General features: G+C 36.3%; 1 protein-coding gene across 3 annotated transcripts in view; it reads right to left on the reverse strand.

Moving 5' to 3' along the window:
- JAK2 (Janus kinase 2) overlaps positions 1–21,036 on the reverse strand; it is an 86,902-nt gene that overhangs the window by 23,065 nt on the left and 42,801 nt on the right. For all 3 annotated transcript variants that reach the window (XM_058824329.1, XM_058824328.1, XM_058824330.1), the window contains 11 exons: positions 15,774–15,897; positions 14,862–14,979; positions 14,313–14,458; positions 12,833–13,154; positions 10,955–11,074; positions 8,446–8,603; positions 7,626–7,737; positions 5,789–5,975; positions 3,562–3,689; positions 2,913–3,047; positions 1,463–1,550 (listed from right to left, as the gene is read on the reverse strand). In XM_058824329.1, coding sequence (XP_058680312.1) covers positions 1,463–1,550; positions 2,913–3,047; positions 3,562–3,689; positions 5,789–5,975; positions 7,626–7,737; positions 8,446–8,603; positions 10,955–11,074; positions 12,833–13,154; positions 14,313–14,458; positions 14,862–14,979; positions 15,774–15,897 — 1,638 coding nt within the window. The remainder of the gene's footprint in view (positions 1–1,462; positions 1,551–2,912; positions 3,048–3,561; positions 3,690–5,788; positions 5,976–7,625; positions 7,738–8,445; positions 8,604–10,954; positions 11,075–12,832; positions 13,155–14,312; positions 14,459–14,861; positions 14,980–15,773; positions 15,898–21,036) is intronic.

Consider the following 21,036-nt stretch of genomic DNA (forward strand, 5'->3'; position numbering starts at 1 on the left):
TGCAGCCATCTAGCAAATTACTCCAGAAACAAGAACTGCCATCTTCATAATTTTCAACACAGTAATTTCAAATCACATGACTGAATCCTTGCTCTCAGCTGCAAGATGCTCACATTGAAGCTACTAGTATTATCTGACTGTAACAAAAATAACCCCGATTTTTTTAACAAATTCATTTTAGAGAGAGCAAATACTTTTTTTTTGCAATTATGTGAAAAAATTTTTATCAAATTTGTACATCAAGTGTGTAAACCACTGAATCAATAACAGCCTTAAAATGTAGTAAGTCTCTTGCCTTCAGAAATAGAATCACTCCTACAGGACAGCTATAATCTAAAGGTGAAATGTGTAAATAAATGTATGAAATATACCTCTTGCTTTTCAATTATAAACTTGATCTACCTGAAATTTTATATATCATCCCTGTGTGTGGTAAAATGAATAAAATACAAAAAACCCCATGTGGTTGTCTTGGCCAAACATAATGCTGTGCCTTTTCCAGCATTCTATGAGAGGTAATTTCTGATTACAGAGGTAAATTCTGATTACTGAATCCACCGTCTGTTTTGGAAATTCTTTCTCCCTAATGAAGGTAACCACCTATATAATATGCCCATACAATTATAAAATGCTTCCTTTCATACAAATTTCTAATCACAGAAAAAAAAAGGGTTTTGAGCAAACTGACATCTCAGCCCAAAGACTGAATGAAGAAGAAAAAATGTCAAAGTGAGATCCAGCAGTCATATTTGAAGTCACATTAGCATATGGCAACCATCCAAACTTAACATTTCATTTCAAGATGGTATAAATGTATTTCAGGTATTCTTAAAAAAATCTTATTGATACACAGTCACAAAGCTGTAAGCTAAACTGGAAAGACATTAAACTTTTGCAGACAACGCAAACATTTTATTGCTGCTACAATTTTGTAGTGTGTTTGCTGAATTACCAGGACCTCATATTTTTCAGAACGGGATCTCTAAACCAAACTTCCCAAAGTTATATTTGTTTTCATAAAGTCAGCACAGGTGGAAAAGGGTGGCAACGTCTGTTTCTAATCACAATAAATGAAGATTTTTCTGGATAACACAGTACCTCCCTTTCTAGCTAACCACAGCTGATGCAATGTAAGGATGCAATTTTTCTGGCACTTCAAAAGCTCATTCCAGAGGCACAGCAAAACTCATCTCAGACAGAACAGACATGACTGAGTCATCTACAGAGGTTACTATTCACACTGACTGTACTTTAAACAATTTTCCCTTTTCTTTTTTTTTACTATTAACTAGCTCTCAGATACCACGGCTAATACTGCAGCAGCATGAGCATGTATTAGCTGTCCAGCTGGTGTTGAACTTCTGCTGTTTTGATGGTTTTTCTCTGGTTTTATCCAAAAACAATGTCAAACTCTAGTAGAGACTTATAAAAATTAGTAAAAAAAGAATTAATTTCTACTCACTCTCTTCTCCACAAACACAGACTCCATAATTTAGCACCAAGTGTTTGTAAGAAAGCTGGCTCATCATACTTGCTGCTTCAAAAAAGGACTTTTTGGAAGGAGAGGGAGAGATTGAGAAAGAAAATACATCAGTAAAAACAAAGCCCCGAAGTTCTAATAAATTTACTAATTTTTTTCAAAACATTTCAACTATCTCTTTGCAAAGACCCTATGTAACATATTTTATATTGTTGTTGGTTTGTGTTTGGCAACTGTTTCTTGTTTGGTTGGTTTTTGCTTCAGTGTTTTTGTCGTGGAGGTTTTTTCCTAATTTTCTTTTTCTAAATAACTGGCGGTACACATTCCAGATAGGTTAAAAACCTCTTTCTCTGCCGGCAAGTGTATCTCAACATTTTTAAAATAATCTTTTCTTTTTTTTCAGCATCAATTACCTAGGTAAATTGAAGGCAAATTTATCATACACTATTCACTTTCTAATTTATTCTGCGATATGCACTGTTCAGTTTCCAATTTATTTCTTTGTAGCACATTATTAAGTTAAAACACAAAAATTATTATGCAATTCATCCACTACAGCAAGACCTTCTCCAACCTTTTCAGGAAAGTTTCAAGTACTTTTATTGCTTGCTTTATTTTTTTATTATGTTCAGTGGCATCTCCACCTACACTTCCTTGTGTACTGGTTACTCACCCAACAAAGTGAAGTGAAAATGAGAACATTTTCCTTCAGGTGACTATATCTTTATTTATATCCTCTGAACTTTTAGTAACTGATTCATACTTTAAAATATAAATTTATTACCTATGTTATCAAAAGCAGTTTTATAAAGTTACATTACTATAATAAACATTACTACATCTTGTGAAATTCAGTTCTCACATACAGAGCCTTGGGCTTTATTACACTACCAGTTTATTAGTTTGCGCACAAAAGCATTTCAGGTCTGCTAAAAGCACCACTCAAAAAGTGAGAGGGCTCAGTATTATGGGTGAATCCATGTATGCCGAGTTTTTCTCATGCATAAATACTTCTGATTACTTGATTTTATTGGAAAATCTGAAGACACTCTATCCAGAGGAAGTTTTTTCCATAAATGGTCCCTTGTCTATAAATAATGAATTTACTGGTTAAGACTATCCTGTGGCCATACCACCCCTCCTCTGGTACTTTAATTGTATAAATTACTTGTTCCTCAGATCTCAGTGGGTAGTTCTGAATTCTCTCACAGGTGGTGGGAACAGGGGAAATAAAGTACATAGGTGTACTTCCCAAAGCCAGTCTCAAATCCATATTCCCAGTGCCACAAGTCTAAGCATGAGCTTGGTTCAACAAACAACTCTACCACACAAATACTCATTTATCAAGTAAATGGGTAATGCTTATGAAAAGAAGACTAATGCTCAGCATAGCATGGACAAATGTTATATAGCAGTCAACAATCACACCAACCTCAGAGTAGTTTCTGTGCACTTTATCCAGCACCTTTAAAAGAACTTCAGTTTGATGGAGCTGGCCATAGTCTCCCACTTCTTTCCTTACACCTTTGAAAATCTTAGTAAATGTGCCCTGTCCAAGACTCTCCTCCTAAAAGGAAGGAAGGATACAGACAGAATAAAATCAAAAATATCTGCCTGTTTTAAAAGATATCTTTGGACCCCCCCCCCGCCCTGTATAAGCATATGCTAGTCTTTAGAGGTGTGCTGGCTGTAGAGTCCAGCTGAGAAGGAAAGGGAGCAACTATATGAGAAACATCTAAATTTTTGCTTGTTTTTTATTGATTACTCAAGGATCTCAGAAAACAACTTGCTGCAAGAACCAGAGAGGAAGCAATTCCATTATTTAACGGAATGCTATGTATTTAGACATCTCTAGAACCAAGTAACTGTTATTGCTGTCCAAACAATGCTTCTTAATTATAAAAAAATAGTTATTTGCATTACTGAAAAATAAAAAAAATTATTTTCCACAACTCTAAGGAAAGATTACAGCAAAATCTCCCAGCTCAGGTAAGATTCTTTTAAACACATGCCTAGGTTTTTAAAAATCGGTGCATATTAAACCCAAAATCTGCAGTAGAAAAAGCAACAAACTGACTTACGAATATCAAGTCCTCATTACGGATTTTGTGAAAAACCATTTGATTGACATTATTGTGTCTCTGTAGCATAGGTGATGAAGGTACATCAGAAACACTATTGCTTCTGAAGACTAGGAGATTTGATTTATCTGGGAGAAGAAAGAGGGAAAGGAAAACCAAAGTAAATTTGTAAAATATAAAACTAAACCAATAGTGTTTCAGAAGGGTTCATAATGAGGGGCTCCTGATTCAACACAAACAAGATAGCACATTGAGATCAGTGTATTTTAAAAGCCACACAGCATTAAACTGAAATCAAAGTCTGATATTTTCTAATCAGCAAAATCATCTAGGTTCACTCATGAGTTTTGTGTTTCTTTTGACAAACATAATGAAAATATTCCTAGCCCCTTTCACATTTTAACTGCTGCATTATTTGTAATAACAACTGGGGATGGAAAAGGGGACGTAAATTACCTTCTTTTATAATACAAAGTCGAGCAAGTCTTATACTAAAACTAAATCTGAAAAGTATGTCTTTGTGGGTATCTGCTCATATCCATGATTATATTTATTCAATAATTTATCATTCTGATGCATATAAATTTTTTATTTTAATGGAATAATGTTAAAAATTTATTCTCTATAATGTGCATACATATTTACTTGTTACATCATTTCTAAGGTTTTGAATCCAGTGGCTACTTTTAATCAAATTTGAGAGAAGTAAAAGTTATATCATATAGTCTGTTCTGGCAAGTTTGTCTTTAAATAAGAACTTTGATAAAGACAAAGACAGTATTAAACTGTATGTAGTACTACTTAGAAGGGCAGATATTTAAAGATTTCATAAAGGAGGAAGATATGAATATCAAAGACAGGGGAAAAAAATAAATGCAAATGCAAGAAAAATCCCCTCCTCAGGCAGACGCCCTATTCCATGTGTAATTTTTAAGTATTAAAAAGGAGCTGAAACCACACTGCAGACTTGACATAGCTCAGCTAAGATCAACAATGACAGAAATTCACTGACATTGTTGGTTCCATTGCCTTTGGAAGTATTCTCAGTGATAAATAATTCATTTAGTAGCTCTTTCCTTCTCAAGACATGAAAATACTTGATGTAAGAAGAAATGCTGCTGCACACAATCCACTGCAATTAAGAAACCAGTTTTGCTTCTAATCACAAAACTGGTTACCATGATTACTTCTGAAAGACTATCTTACACCAAAATTTTGCAGACCGCGGCTGGAAACTATGAGTAAGAAGATGAATAAATAGATCAGTGAAATAAAAAAAAACCCACACAAATGTATCACAGAATCACAAAATATTTTGAGTTGGAGGGAACCACAAGGATTATCAAGTCCCGCTCCTGGCCCTGCACAGGACCATCCCCAAAAGTCACACCACATGCCTGAGAGCATTGTCCAAACACTTCTTGAGCTCTGTCAGGCTCGGTGCTGTGGCCGCTTCCCTGGGGAGCTGTTCCAGTGCCCAAACACCCTCTGGGTGAAAAAGCTTTTTCTAATACCCAACCTAAACCTCCCCGGCACAGATTCAGGCCATTCCCTCGGGTCCTGTCACCGTCACCACAAAGAAGAGATCAGTGCCTGCCCCTCCTCTTCCCCTCATGAGGAAGCTGTAACTGCAGTGAGGCGTCTCCTCATTCCCCTCTTCTCCAGGATGAACAGAAAAACTGACGTCAGCCACTCCTCATACAGCTTCCCCTCCTTTGGACGCTCTCCAGTAGCTTTATATCTCTCTTACACTGTGGCACCCAGAGCTGCCCCCAGCACTCGAGGTGAGGCTGCCCCAGTGCAGAGCAGAGCAGGACAATCCCCTCCCTTGCTTGGCTGGCCATGCTGTCCCTGATGGCCCCCAGGACATGCTTAGCTCTCCTGGCTGCCAGGGCACTGCTCACCCATGTTCAGCTTGCCACAGACCAGAGTTCCAGATCCCTTTCCATGGCACTGCTCTCCAGCAACTCATTCCCCAGTCTGTACATCCAGGGTTGCCCCATCCCAGCTGCAGGATCTGACATTTTCCTTCATATGAAACTTCGTATGGCAGGTGATTGCCCCATTCTCTGAGGTCTCTTTAAAGGGCTTCCTTGCCTTCAAGGGTACCAATAGTTCCTCCCAGTTTTGTATCATGCATTTACCTGAGAGCCATTTAGTATTAACTTATTTTTAAATCTTTAATCTAGAAAATAGAAAACTTTCTGCTTAGAAATCTCTCTCTTACCTTTTGGTTTTGGAGGACAGCATTTGATGAACTGGAAAATTATGCTGTCTGAACGGACAGTTTCTGTCTGGTAACAGGTCAAGAGATCCTTAAGATTACTAAAACTTCTCTTGGTTCCACTAAGATTATATTCTCCATTCTCATTCTTCGTAATTAAGCAGTGCTTATAATCTGTAGTACTGTCACGCTGCAGAAAATTTTTCCATTAACAATGAAATTGATTAATATTTAATATTTGAAAGCTTATCTAAATGTATAGCACTCTACTAATTAGAGAAAGGATGCTTCAGTAAAATATGATCATAATTTGTTATTTTGTTCTCACTATGTAATATTGATTCTGAGAAAACATGACTCTACTCCCATTACTGGAACTAGCATGTTGATGCTAGAGAAAAACAAATGTTAAAGAAATCTGAAAAGATGGAGCTGAGAAAACAGATAATGGATCCTAGGAAAAATCCTTCAGAGCTATTAAGGAAAGCTCATTCACCCTGACATGGGGTTACATCAAAGCAAAATTTTGCTGGAAGCAATAGCCCTAATGCTTATGCTCCATGTTTGTTTGGCAGATTTGGAGATCTCAGCTGTAATTCTGTTTTCGTGTCATCTCCAGCACAGTTCTAAGAAATTACTTCCTAATATGTGTTTTTAATATGCACTGAATTATTTTCACAAAGACTATTGAAAAGATACCATTAAACATTTTTAAGCAAGATGAACTCTTAACAGTGCTTTCGTGATGCTGTATCTCAATCCTGCAACAAACGTTTCAACAAATTCTGAATATAAAAAGTCTTCCAATGACTTGCTCAAGTCTCAGAAAAAGAAAAAAAAGTTGCAGTAAAGTCACTTAAAGGCAATGGTAGTCTTCTCTCACAAGCTTGACTCTCAACTTTGCCTCTCTAAGCTTGTTCAGGAACTGATTTCTTTGTCTACAAAATTCCCTACCAAACATACCTCACTGATTGGACACAACATTTCTCCATTCACACATCAGCATTACTTGGTCATTTTCAGAAATGTACCTATCTCTGACAGTATTAGCAAACTTGCTAGCTCGCTGTATACCAGCAGGAAAATTCTAGTATTACCTTTCCTAGCTAAAAACACAAAGGGAGCTCTGCTAATGTAATTAAGGATAAATCCATTCTTGAAAAAAGATCATGAAATTATTTAACAGCAATAATAAAGCATTATGTCATCACTAGCTGCAATGCCAGAGAGAACAGGTACATCTGGTTCTCTAAGTACCCATATGCATTTCCAGGGTGGTCTTCTCTCTAGCTAACAACAGAAATACCCAGGAGATTTGTGTTGATGTAACAGCTGCCAAATAATATAGTAGTATTGGGGATGAGGACAAGACCCAAACCCAGAAGAACCTGTGAAGGAGGCACTCTCAGATTGTCAAAGGCTGTATACCCAATCTAATGGAGCCCCACTTGTGAGGGTGGGGGAGGAGGTATGTGGAAAACCCAGGGAAAAACTCAAGTAAAAATCCCCAAATGTTAAAAAAATAGAAAACCCATCAGATTGCTCCAGCTCCATCTCCCAAATATTTATCCCAACATTACAGTCCCAAGATCCATGTCATTATCTCCAGAACTCTTAGGCTCTCTTCCCTTGGTCTCCAAGGCATGTGCATCAGCAATTCGGTATCAACTCTGACTTTTCTCACAAGACCCTGAAAATTGCCCTGTCTGACAAAAGTAGCTATAGAATATACATACCAGACAAACATTCTGGGGGAAAATTCAGAATCATTTACCGAACATCTCAGGCTCATTGATATATCACAACAAAAATTAAATAGGCACTAAGACAGAATACAAACCTCTATAGCAAAGGTAAGGAAGTATTTTTTAAAATCTTTAGGACTGCAGCGAAGGACATAGAAACCAGTCTGATTACCCGCCTTCTTCAGTTTACTGATAGCAAAGTCCATGCTGCAGTAAAAAGAAAATGTTTAATGCTGCATAATTGCAAAATGCATAAATATAAGATGTTGAGTAATGAGCAATATTAACAAATATCTAATAGAACAATAAGTAAAATTTTCAATTTTGTACAGCTTTAAGATAATCTCTCTGCCCTTTATTTTCCAATATATAGGGTGATTGCTTATGTAGAGAGCAGCATATTGAAATTTTTTTATACTAAACCATCACAATTATTTATCCAATAAGAAATGTTAAGGGCTAAAAAAATATATTCCCCACAGCTTATGATATGATTTTCAACATGCATTATGAAAGAAGCTACAATAAAATTACCTAACAAATAAGCTTAAATTAGCAAAACATTTGTGTGGCTAAAAAAGATGGGTTTAACCAGGAAAGTGGCTAACAAGAAAAAAGAGCTGAAATAAAACAACATTCATTATTATTATAAGAACTAATTTCCTCTTAAACAAGTCTTGCTAACTCACTATTTCTGTCCCTATCAAGGAATTATCTTTCCACTTAATTTTTATAACATGTCACAAAGGCACTGTATTTTACAAGTGAAAAATAAGATGAAAAATATAAAGCATTTTATGTTACATAAAAGCAATTAAAAACATTTTAAGATGCCTACCACAGTTCACAGACAACTAAAGCTCATCTTCCAAAAAAATATTGAATTATCATATTACTAAAAAAAAAAATACTTACAAAATTGGCCCATGACAGTTGCTTTGGATATTTTCAAGGACTGATGGTGGAGCAACTTCTTTACAGAGATAATGATGGGCATCCGCTGTTAATCTGTAATATCCATCAATTAATGATACAAAGGAGAGAGCTTCTCTTAATGACTGAAATTCAGCCTCCTGTTCAATTGCCAGAAAACAATGTGGGGTAGGGAGGGAGAGAGAAGTTCAGTTTTTAATAGGCAATAAAAAATTCCTGAATATGCTAATGATATAAAAGATATGCATATCTATGCACTATGCACATTAAAGACATTAATAAAAGCAGTTTTTAACTGATGTTTGTACCTTCTACCTTATTGTTATGATTCAAAACTTGATAGCAACCTTCAGTGTTCAATATTAAATCCAAACCAAAGAAAACAGAGAAGTTGTGGATGCCTTATCCCTGGAACAGGCTTTTGAGCAATCTGCTCTAATGAACTGTGTCCCAGCCCAGGCAGGGGCATTGGAACCAGCTGATCTTTAAAGTCCCTCCCAACTCCAACCATTCCACGATTCCATGAAATCTGCCTTTAAAAAAAAACAAACCCTAGTCTAAGTAGATGAAACAGCAGAGTAATGCCAATATGAAAGCATGTGAAAGGGAAAAACAAGTAGATACAAGTCAGCATGCAGATACCTACTGCACTGCCAATACAGTCTGGTTCATTTCCCTAAAGGAAAGCCTTCACTTATCAAAGATTTATATGTCTGCCTTCAAGCAGAAAAGAAAAATCTCCAGGAAAGTACCTGCCTGAAAACTGAACTACTAGTCAGCAAAAACTGGCATCCTCAGGTGGATCATAGACAGAAGATGACGTTTTACTACTATGAAGACTGCTACACTGGAGAGAAGCAGGGAGAAAAATGGTGTGGTCAAAGGAAAATGGGTGTGAAAAAAGGTCTTATGCACAGTATGATTAACAGATAAAAGCAGGGGGAAAAATGCATTAATCTGCAACAACATATTAATTGCTGCAAATAAAACAAAAACAGAGAAGCATTTTCTGAGCCACCCTAGGTTTCATTCAGTAGTGTAACCCAAGAGAACAGGCCTTAGGATGTCTTTGCCTGAGACATACTTAGCTGAGCACATTTGGCAAGTTCTTTGCTAGAGAGCAATAAAAAGAGGTGTTTTTGACTAAGTGTTAAGAATTTAGTGTCTTCAAACTCCTTTTTAAGAGGACCAGGACCAGGACACAACTGCAGACCATGGTGCAGACCATGGTGAGGCAGCTATGCCTCTGCAGCCCATGGAAGTTCATAGTGCAGCAGAGATACTCCTGCAGCCCATGAAGAACCTCATGTCACAGAAGCAGGATATGCCTCAAGGAGGTTGTGACCCCATGGGAAGCCTACAAGGAAACATAGATGTTGGCAGGATTTGTGGCCCCATGAGCCACTATGGAGCTGTGGAGAAGCCTGTTCCTGGAGAACTGCACTTTGTGGAAGTGACCAGCACTGGAGCAGTTCATGAAGAACTGCATCCTATGGAAACAATATGCATTGGAGAAGTTCATGAAGGACTCTCCACCATTGGAGGGATCCCTTGCTGAAGTAGGGGATGAGTTGAGGAAGACTGAGAGGCATAGACAACACGCAATGAACTGACCACACCTCCCATTCTCAATGCTCTACACTGCTGAGGGGAAGGAAGTAGAGAATAAGGAATAAAGTTGGTCCATAAAGAAGGGAGGGGTGGTGGGAAAATATTTTTAGGATTTTTTATTCTCATTACCCTACTCTGAAACAAATTCAAAAAATTTCCCCAAGTCAATTCTGTTTTGTCCATGATGGTTAATACATCAGCAATATCTATCCTTATCTTGACCCACAAGCCTTTCATTGCATTTTCTCTCCTCTGTTCAAGCTGAAGAGGGGAGTGATTAGAGCAGATTTGGTGGGCACCTTGTGCCCAGCCAGGATCAGCCCACCCCACAATTCTGTGATAGTTATACCTGCTGGAAAGCCTAACTCAAATGCAAGGTTGTAGTTCAAATAAAAAGCTTTTTATATTTGGGCATAAAATACTTTCTTAAGATCTTCTTCAAAGAATTGTACACAGTAAAAGCAGTAACATTAATTTTGTCCTGATACTTATTTTGTATCATCTTTCTTCAGAACATTTTGAAGCCTTTTTGAATGTGTTGGTCTCTAGCAGACAGCTTATCAGGACACCATGGAAACAGCACACTTGAGAAATGAAACCATGGACTCAGGTTTAAGACTAATAAACAAAAGAACCAATCTGTGTACCAGAAATTTTCCTCAGATATAAACATCCATTTCTATTTCATTTCAAGCACATAGCTTTGAATGCAGGAAACCTTTAGTATTCTGATAACACCCCTTACACTGCTGATAGTGTTTAGTTTTATCTCATGCTTAATTAACATAGTCATGGATTATATAATACTATGCATACAATAATCACACAGCTTGCTCAAAGCAGTATCTATTAGAAAGAACAGCAACCAAAGTAAACAGACCAGATTCTTGCTGTCTTGTTTGTGAATGGTGACAATTCTTCTCTCACTGGAGCCTTCTTGGCTCGCTTGTTTAATGCTGACATCAATGATATCAGGAAAATCACAGTATGTTTGTAAATCCTGCAACAAATATCATACAATTTCAGTAATAACATAAACAGCAATTAAAAATTCTCACCTATTTGCAGCATTGGAACTTCTACAACTCTGAACTCGTAAGCTAACAACAAAGAGGATTATAAAACCTTAACCATGCCATTACAAGCAAATAAAGCATTTTTTCCTTTATGGAATCATCACTAGGAAAATAAATTGAAGAACAGACCGAGATCCAGGAACCATGAACAGAAATATCCACATATGGGCTTGAGTTTTTATCATTGTAGATATTTCTTCACTCTGTAGTATTTTATGAACAGTGGAACATTTAGATTACTTTTGTGAGAAGGTTTTTTTTTTTTTTGTGAGCTTATTATTGGTATCCTGATTAAACAGGTTTAGAAAGCCCGTTAACAATACAAAATGTCATAACTGCATTCAGAGTGATACAAGCTGCAAATCTAGCTGGATGAAGAAAAAGTGTACGGTAGTCCTCTCAGTCCTACCTACTTGTTCTTCTGGTTGGTGAAAATGTAAACTTGCAAAACAAATTTCTTCACAATCTACTCCACCCACGTATGGCATTACATACAAATAAATAAAAATTATTTTTCAGTTCAGTATCTAAATAACAATTCATCAGTAAAGCTTACCGAAACGAGTTACAATCATGTTTACAAGCATCCATATTAATTAATCCAATTTTCAAAACCAACTTTATACATAGTTTCTTTACCAGTAAAAATATATGCAGTGTCTGTCAATAATAGGATGATAACATTTTATTTATGAAAAAATAATTTGGCAATCTATACAAAAACATCATTCATTCAAACACTATGCCTACTAAAGGCTTGGTTGCCAAGCTCAAACAGCATAGTATGCATACACTGTGTACACCTAAAACTGGAAATTGCAGAATCTGACATTTATGACAGCTCCTGTCACAGCACTTTGCATTTAGAGGAGAATTAAGGAAGGCAGAGGGCTGATACATAGCAACTATTAATGAAGTAATTGTCAATCTACAAATATTCCAACATCACACTTCAAAAAATATGGGCATGTAATCAGATTTACTTTTTGCTAAGTATTGAAAAAACCCACTAGCATATAGCATTTTTTACAAATTATTACAGCACACTATAGAAATGCAACTTTTTGTACTTTGGTCTTGTCTGCTACATATTACAAATCAAAATTACCAAACCAATGAAATGATTTTGAAAAGAACACACATACTCCAGTTTGCCTTTACTTTTACCTCTGCATAACTCCCACACTCTCAATGTACACTGTTTTGAGTTTCTATCGAGTTTTGGTAAACTCAACATAATGAACAGTTGTGATGGGAAATCTCACACACACACGCACAAAAAGTAATACCAAAAAATAAAAATGCAGCAGTACATGATTACTAGTGCTTATAGGAACCACTAAGCACCTATTCCTGAAGAAAGACTATAGGGACTCCACAATCACACAGATGTCATTTTAAATTTGCTGAGACACTGGTAGGTGTCTAACTGCAGCAGGAAAGAGATAGAAGAGAATTTGCCTCTTGTTTGGAGTCCTTAGATCACAGCTTTCAAAGAAGATTTGGGGGATTTCTGCATTTTATCTACACCTGGGGGCACAGTCATTACATTTTCACATTTTTTGTATGCCATTGTGAAGTAAAATTTGCCTACCAACTCTGCTTGAGGTAAATCAGAACTTCTAAAACAAGCTTACTACTCTGTTCCATAAAAAGTTATTAAAATAGTTTTTTAAAATTACCTGCTCTCCAAGTGTCTCACAGTCTTTAAGTTTTCCCCTTGAACACTGAATTCCACCATTTCCAGTTATTACAACGGTTGCAAAACTTTCCTCTCCAGAAGGACCTCCACCAGGTTCTTTTACTTCAAAAACCTCTGAATAGAAGGCAGGCTGAAGGGTTTCCAGATTTATGAGATACTTAAGTTTCAAGTTTCTGGCAGTAGCTTTGCATTGGCCAAACTGTTGTATAAATTTGCGGAACCTGTACCTTATTCTTTTTCGCGTCAAAATGTGGTAGTCTTGGATTTTTGCTCGCACACACTTAGGTAAAAACATTTTGTAGCTGTGAATACATAACCAGACAAAAAAAGCTACTAATTTTATCCATTAAATCCAGCAAAGATAATTAGTTCTGTGGTAAACAAGACAACATTGAAAACACCTTTATCTCTAAATGTACTGTTATTTTTACAACTGTAAGATAACAAAAATCCTTTCTTAGATCTGTAGTATGTTCTTTCAAATAGAGCCCCCCTTCCATTTTCCATTTTTTCCTTCATTCAATTGCAACATAAACTACATAACACCATTTTCCATAATTCAAAGATGTCTGTTCCTTCATTAGTGAAGTTCTAAGGTAAGGCAGCAGAAGTTACAAAATTGCTGTTTGGTGTAGAAATTGTAAAGAGGATACTGCATGTCAACTACATGGATAAAGGACAGATTTCCTGGCTGAAAAACAGGTGGTAGAATAAAAAACTGTGCTTGGTTGTCACTGAAGTTCCTATGGCAGGGACAGAATTAACTCAGCTGGAGTAGAAACTGATAGGATTGATACACCCAAGTGAGTTGATAAACTCAAGAAAGTTTAGCAGAGATCTGCCCAAGATGGTTAAGAGCCATGACATGAGAGAAGAGGCATATGGGAACTTGATGTGTTCCGCCTGGAGAAAAGTAGGCTCAAGTATGGTGTTCTATTAATTGTCATCTACCAATACGAAAGGACAAGAGAGGATTATGAGTATCATAGAAGAGACTGATTAGGTACAGAGAAAATCTTTCACACTGACCATGGTCATGCAGAGGACAAAGGAGTTACAGGGGAATCTCCATATCTGGACATTTTTAGAACTTGACTGGATGAGGCCCTGAGTCCCTTCATCTAACTTTGAATTCGACCCTGACAGGAGCAGGGGCTTGGATCTGATGACATACAGAAGGTGTCTCACCTAAAATTATTGCTTACATATTTTCTCACACAATAAGCTGCTGCCTTACCTTTCATCAAGAGAGTCAAATCCATGTCTCCAAATCATGAATGGCCATCACGACACAATTTTTTAATTCATTTCTATTTTACATAATAGGTAAAATTATGTAACTATTTTACATCAACACATCAACTGCCAACAGGTGAACACCTTCTCCTTGGCACTAATGCAAAGAAATACAACGTTTAGGCACGAGACAGATGTGAAACGGTTACAAATTGCGGAATCACCTGACTGAATTGTAAATAGCCATTGGGGTTTGGTCCTTTTCTTTGGCCACTCTCATCATATCTAGAACAGCCATTCCAAGGCATTCTTCTTGTGTTTCGTGAGTAACAGGCATCTGTACCCATCCATCCAAAAAATCAGCTCGCCACTGAAAAAGAATGCAAGAAAGCAAATGAAACCTGGGGTACTGCTGCTTAACAAGAATGGAGGTTTGGGGTGCAGTTATTGGGGGAGCTGTGATTGTGTTGTTTGATTGTCTATATTTGGTTTGTTTAGAGGGTTTTATTGGCTTGGTCTTTGAAGACTGAATGACCTACTTCATCCACAAAAAGATGTACTTATTCATAAGGAATACCAGCTGCTATCATGCTTAGAAGCACTGTTTTGAACTTCATTTCTCCAAATACACAATAGGGCATGGAATTTAATTTCCAGCTTGAGAGGGCTTCAGGCTTTCAAGAGCCTACAGAGTTACTAGGAGAAGATGGAAAGGGAATAGATGCTAATAACCCTCACCAATCTGCATTTAAAAACAGGAGAGTAAAGCATACCTGTGCGAATAGGTAAGACATGACAAGATCGTCAAGGACGGGGCTTTCTGCACCTCGAAGAACGCCATACCGGTATGCTCTGTTGCTGCCACTGCAATACCAGTGGGGAAAATAAAACCTGGTAGGAAATAAATTCAAGCAAATAATAAACAGATAAACAGATATTTTGGTTACCAGTATCAGACATTACTGCTCTCAAATACATGTAACTAGTGCTGCTAATCTGGAGGAGCACTATGAAACCCCAGTTACTCAATGAAGACTTCAGATCCAGTTCTTGATGTTTTAAAGTACTATAGTACTCTAGCAAGGTGATCAGCTGTACTGAGAGGAATGAGAACCTTTGCTAAGTTATTCTCACTAATCAGAATACAGAGAATTTTATTAGTACCTTCCAGCTTCTTTTGAAAAACTGTTCCCAAAAAAACACTCGGTCCAAATTATAGAATGTAAATAAATTAAGCAGTTTACAAAAGTAAAACTGTGACTACAGTTTCAGTTCTCCACATTCAATTATAAGGTTAGTGAAAAATGGCTGCATTGCAAAAACATGTCTGACTATGCAGGACAATTACTCTGCATTTCAGAAACTACTACTTATTTCAAACAGGCAAGCACAGAGGAGATGAGATGTATCACTATTATGAAAGCTTTTTACTTCTAGTGTGTTTTTATTGTTTGTTTCTTCAATCTGACACTGGTTAACATATTGGATAGAGAAAATTAATAAAGAATACATAATTCAAATCACTGCAATATTTTTGATTCTTTTAGCTCCCTATTTTCCAGAAGAAGCCAGCAAACTGTCCATAACTTCTAAGAGACTACAGTTCAACTAAATATCATACTGGTTGTGTTCTCTCACACAGTCTTGTTTTATCATGAAAAGTGCACAACATTTTATTTAATTACCTTATGCGGTAAATTAGGATGAGCCTGGTTGTTTCATCCACATGGAAGATGTGATTTGGGGGATACCACATTCTGTCTGTTTCACTCATGAGTGCAAACATGTTATGATACACCGGCATGATACCTACATGAGGAGCAGAGAAGCAAATATCAGCAGGAAACAGTTTTCACAAAATATTTTTAAAATATTGTGGGTTAAAAGCAGCAGATTGCCACAGTGCTCTACTACTACGGGCAACAGGCATCAGTACTGCCAACAACACTGCAATCACATTCCCATAACCTGCAGGCTGCTTTGCTGGTTAAATTTTTCATTCTTCCTTTATGCTGTCTGACTGAAGACCATGTTCACCTGTTGTCCTATACTCACTGTTAGATAACAAGATTTTCTCATTTTCTCTGCATGACATTTAATAAAATGTCTTCTTAGCCTCCCAGTTTAGAAACAGCTTACAACAGTAGATTTCTTTTCCTGCCTTTCCAAAATCAGATCATTTGATTTGAGCATTGATTTTACAACTAAGCATTGATTTTAAGATTTTAGACTGATTAAAAATTAGAAGTAAAGCAATACAAAGAAAATTGTAGTGACTAGGACAACCACTAGCCATTTCCATATTAGTAACTCAGTTTGCAACAAACCCAAACATATACTGTTAAAATAAAACAGAACTGGAAAATATTATTTTCCCTCAACAACTCTGATTTATGCTAACGGTAACTGACAAGCAATCCTACTTAATCAGAAACTAAAAAAATCAGTTGAGCATCAACTCTTCAGCAGCACCAGAATTTTAATTTGACTTTAATGCTCCCAGCTGAAACATAGCCTACGACTCATCATTGTACTGTGCTGCAGTGTTATGCATCCCTGTGATGCCAGTGTTAGATCTGGAAAACAGGTTAACTGCCTGAAAACTGACAGCACAAAAGGATGAACTGCAGGTATTGACTCACATATTTTGAAGACAGAAAGAGACACAGGTCGAAAGGCCAGAGAGTAGGATGAAAAATTACAATGTCAAAGTTACAGTAGGTCATATCTAAAGAAAACTTTACATTAAAACAATATACTTTGGGGTAAGAAGGCAAAAAAAAAAAAAAAGGAAAAACAAACAGGTAATGACAATAAAAGTAACTTTAAATGATGTTATGAGACAAAAGAATTCTGGGAAAAGGCAAAATACCAACACCCCTGCTCAAAGACTTAGAATGAAGGAATAGAAATTCTCACAAGAAACCAGGAGAAAAAAAAACCTCCTTTATTTCTTTTTCTGTTCTGAAACACATGTAGGTAACTACTGAAAGGGGCAGACCCCACACTTCTTTCATCACATCTAAACAGCATGTAAGACAATCAGAAGAAACAACCAACCAGTTCCACATAAAAAACCACATAACCCTTTGGAATAAAACATATTTCAGTCTTAAACAGCAACTAGCTTATTAAATTTGATAAAGAAAAGGGTTTGCCTCTATAGGGGTCTAGTAAGAGGGCTAAGAACTAGAGTTCTATTGTGTATTTGTGAAGATTAAACTGCTGAAATCTGTAGGCTAATCATCTGACACCTTCTTGAACTAAAGCTCTACAAAACATACCAGAACTGCAGGTTTTAACACATGATTTTCTAAGAAAAGGAGTCACAGACTTACAGGAAACTAGAGAAACGGAAAGCATTATATAAGGCAATGAAAGGGAAACCAAAACAAAACCAATCCCCCACAGGAATAAAACTGAAGGGATAAGTAACTGAAAGATTGGCTGTAATTCCAAATGTTGCAAATTTATGGTAAAGTATTACATATTTGATCCATCCAAGTTTTGAGGATTTTTTAATGGAGTTAAAAAGAAACCTACCCCATACAACTAAACATGGTTCTCATTTAATGTGTAAAGTGGGATGAACCATACTATACTACATGTTAGCTGTCCATAAAGCAGTAACTTGGCAGTTTTACAGCCGTGTGGTGTATGTATCCCAAACAATTTCAGATCAATTACAGTGTAATGTACGTGAGAGTCACTAGCCTGTTTCATGACTATTGCTAGGTGCTAAACACCATTCAGGGCAATGCTGAATATTTACTATATAGCTAGTGAGACCTAGCTAGTCTCCCTAATACATTTACCCAAACTACTTCCTGTGTATGCTTACTGACCAACATTTCAAAACCATACTCTTAAATTCAAATGCTAAGCTGCTGTATTTGACCAAATGCATTACAGACACCACAATCACCATGCCACTCACACCTCACACTCACCCCACAGGGATTTCAAGATCCTACCATTGCCATTCTGAAACTTTAACCAAGACATGACTGTGGAACTCCCCCTACGAATCAGAAGTACTTATATTTAGCCCTCCCCCTGCCACTGTCTTCCTTTGTATGAAAAGCAAACTGCACTCTTCCATCCCTCATATTTTGGCATTTATAGTTCTGAATGGTAACTTGCACCATTCACTGGCAGTATTTAAGGACACAGAGATCATGCATATTTTTCAAGAAAATGAGTTTCACTTTTTTATCCCTTCCCCTTTAGAACTATTAATTTGCTTTACTCAACAATTGCTCAACAATTATAAAACAGAGCAAATCCCTTTATTAAATAGAGTCTTGAAAATTGTCCACAAAAATCTGACAAAAGCAGAGAGACCAGAAACTTCTCTTTTCTTGTAATTCTTACGACCACTATTAACTGCAGGGTACTTTAAAGTGAAGATAACTGCAGTATTTAAATGTTTTCTCTAGAAACAATGAAAGTCTAAAAACTGGAGTGGGGAATAAAAGTCTTCTGCTGAAGCCTAGCTATGTCAACTATAGCGAAAACTTAGGAGAAATATAAATGTACATGAAGGTAAATAAAATCATAAGAGCCATTCACAAAAGGTACTGAAAAGCCTCCCCTGGATTTTTGTGCCTCATTAACCATGCTATCAGCTCAATCTGTGAGGAATTAAGAGAGAAGATAGTGACTCAGACATAATTAATCAGAATTTTTACTGCTTTGTTTCTCCTGCAAGGGATATCAAGTAAATTTTCTGGAATATTTCAATGACAAGATCTCTTTAAAATTTATTTACTTATTTCATAAGGCTAAATAAATGAGTATATATATATATATAAATTAAATATATAAATATATCTATATATATAGTATATTCATACTATATAGTACATAGGATATATACTTGAGTATAGTCAAGTAACATCACAAAAGACTACAACACAGCATAAGTTTATACTTCAACACAGCATAAGTTTATACTTGTTTCAAACCTATAAAAAAGTAGAGTCTTCTTTTCCTCATTATGATTTTAGAGCTTCACATCCAGACAAGTCTCACTACTTCATTTATCCTGAAGCAGCTAAGAAAATACAGTTTTTCTGTATCTCCTCCTTTATTGGCATTAGGAACCCCTTCTCCCACACAGTATATATTCATAAGAAAAAATAAAAAACAGGAAGTGTAAATCACAACAAGCCATGACACCACTATGAAATGTTAAAGTCAAGAAGAGTCTGCAATAGAAATACTGCTGTATGAAACTCTCAACTCAAGCGTGTAAGTTATTAGATATAAAAAGATGAAAGCAATTAATTGAATGACTAATAAAAGTCTCAAATTTTCGATATAAAAAGTCTAATACATACATTAGTTCTCATACAGTTGGAAGTAACTGTTTAAAACTTATATAGCCCCGCATATACCATTGCTTGCCTTTTCTGACATAAAAATAGTGTCTTGCATTATCATTCATACAAAGTGGAGGCTAACCAAACCCTAAATATCACATTCAATGTCACTATCCTGTCAACAAAATGGTTTCTGAATGGTCAATCAAAGCTTCTATTTCTTTTCCTGGAAAAACAGAATTGCCCGGAGTTCTGATTAATTCATTCCCCAGCTAGGGGGAGAGCAGGGGGGCTGCATGTTCTGGGTGGATTTTCAGGAAAGGCTATCATCTGAAGGAAGACAAACAAAGAAAAACCAAACAACAACACGACCTCACAATAACAAGCAAACACACACACACACACACACACACACACTCACACACACATGAAAAAAAAAAACCCCTAAAACCAAACAAAACCACCGAACAAAAAAACCAACCCTCAGTGAACAGTTACACTCAGTGACAACTCTGAGCTACGTGAACACTGAGTCATGTCAATTCTGGAAATTCAGCATGCATAGAATTCCCTTGTTAACAGCACAGAATCTCTTCTCGAGCATAGAAGCAAAGACTACAAATCATATCATTATGCAATGCACTCTCTGCCTTGAAAACATTTCATTGACTGCAAACATTGCCACCATTTGTCACATTAAACGCTTTGAAACAGTGCTTTTACTTACTTATTAAAAACTCTCTGCCATTTTATGGTTTTCCAAGAGAGATCAGAATTTTTCAAGGGTTGTACGATGGAAATTCTGACAAATTGCAAATTTGCAATTCAGATGGGTGAGAATTAAAATGAAGATACACCTAACACAAAGATTCTGCAACCTCTAGAATGATTTCTATAATATATTTCATTTCCATCATCAGTTAGTTCCTCTAATACCACTCTCCCCCTCAGGGTAAGAACAATACCTTTTCTTCAATTTGGTGTGACATTTCTAATCTTTTACTTAACAATTAACTAGCTAACATGCAAGAACTGAACCATGACTAACTCATCGATTTAAATTTAATTTCAAGACACCTTATTTATTTTTGCATTTCTGCTTGGAAAATGTGATAGTCACTTTTATGTACAGTTTTCCTTATAAAAATACAAACCCACAAAAATGTTTATATTTATTATATTTTCCCAAACCAGAAAACTGTTTTTAAATAAAGTTTTAAAAAAAATGGCCAAGCTTTTGCATGCATGTATGAAACTGGCAGAAAAATATTTAGACAGACTAATATTTTTATAGCCAGTACATACCAGATATAATGGATCTAATGTCAAATTAGCAGTGACTGAAAAATTTTCAATTGTTTGAACTGTTTAAAAGATACGTAACAAGACTCTGACTGCTGATGTTTGCCTAGATCCAGTCCTGCTTTGCCTCCAACAGCAGTCAAACTTGGATATAATCAGCTCTGCTATCAAAAGATCCATCAGTTGTTCAGATCACAAAATTCATTAACAATTACCAAATTTGTTATATTTCAGTCTTGCTTACTACCCAAATAATTCCCTTCTTAACCAAGTATTCTGACTCACAGCTTACTCCTGAAAGATGAGTCTTGCAAACAAATAT

Source organism: Ammospiza caudacuta, chromosome Z (genome assembly GCF_027887145.1).
Source record: "Ammospiza caudacuta isolate bAmmCau1 chromosome Z, bAmmCau1.pri, whole genome shotgun sequence".
NCBI classification, from domain to species: Eukaryota; Metazoa; Chordata; class Aves; order Passeriformes; family Passerellidae; genus Ammospiza; species Ammospiza caudacuta.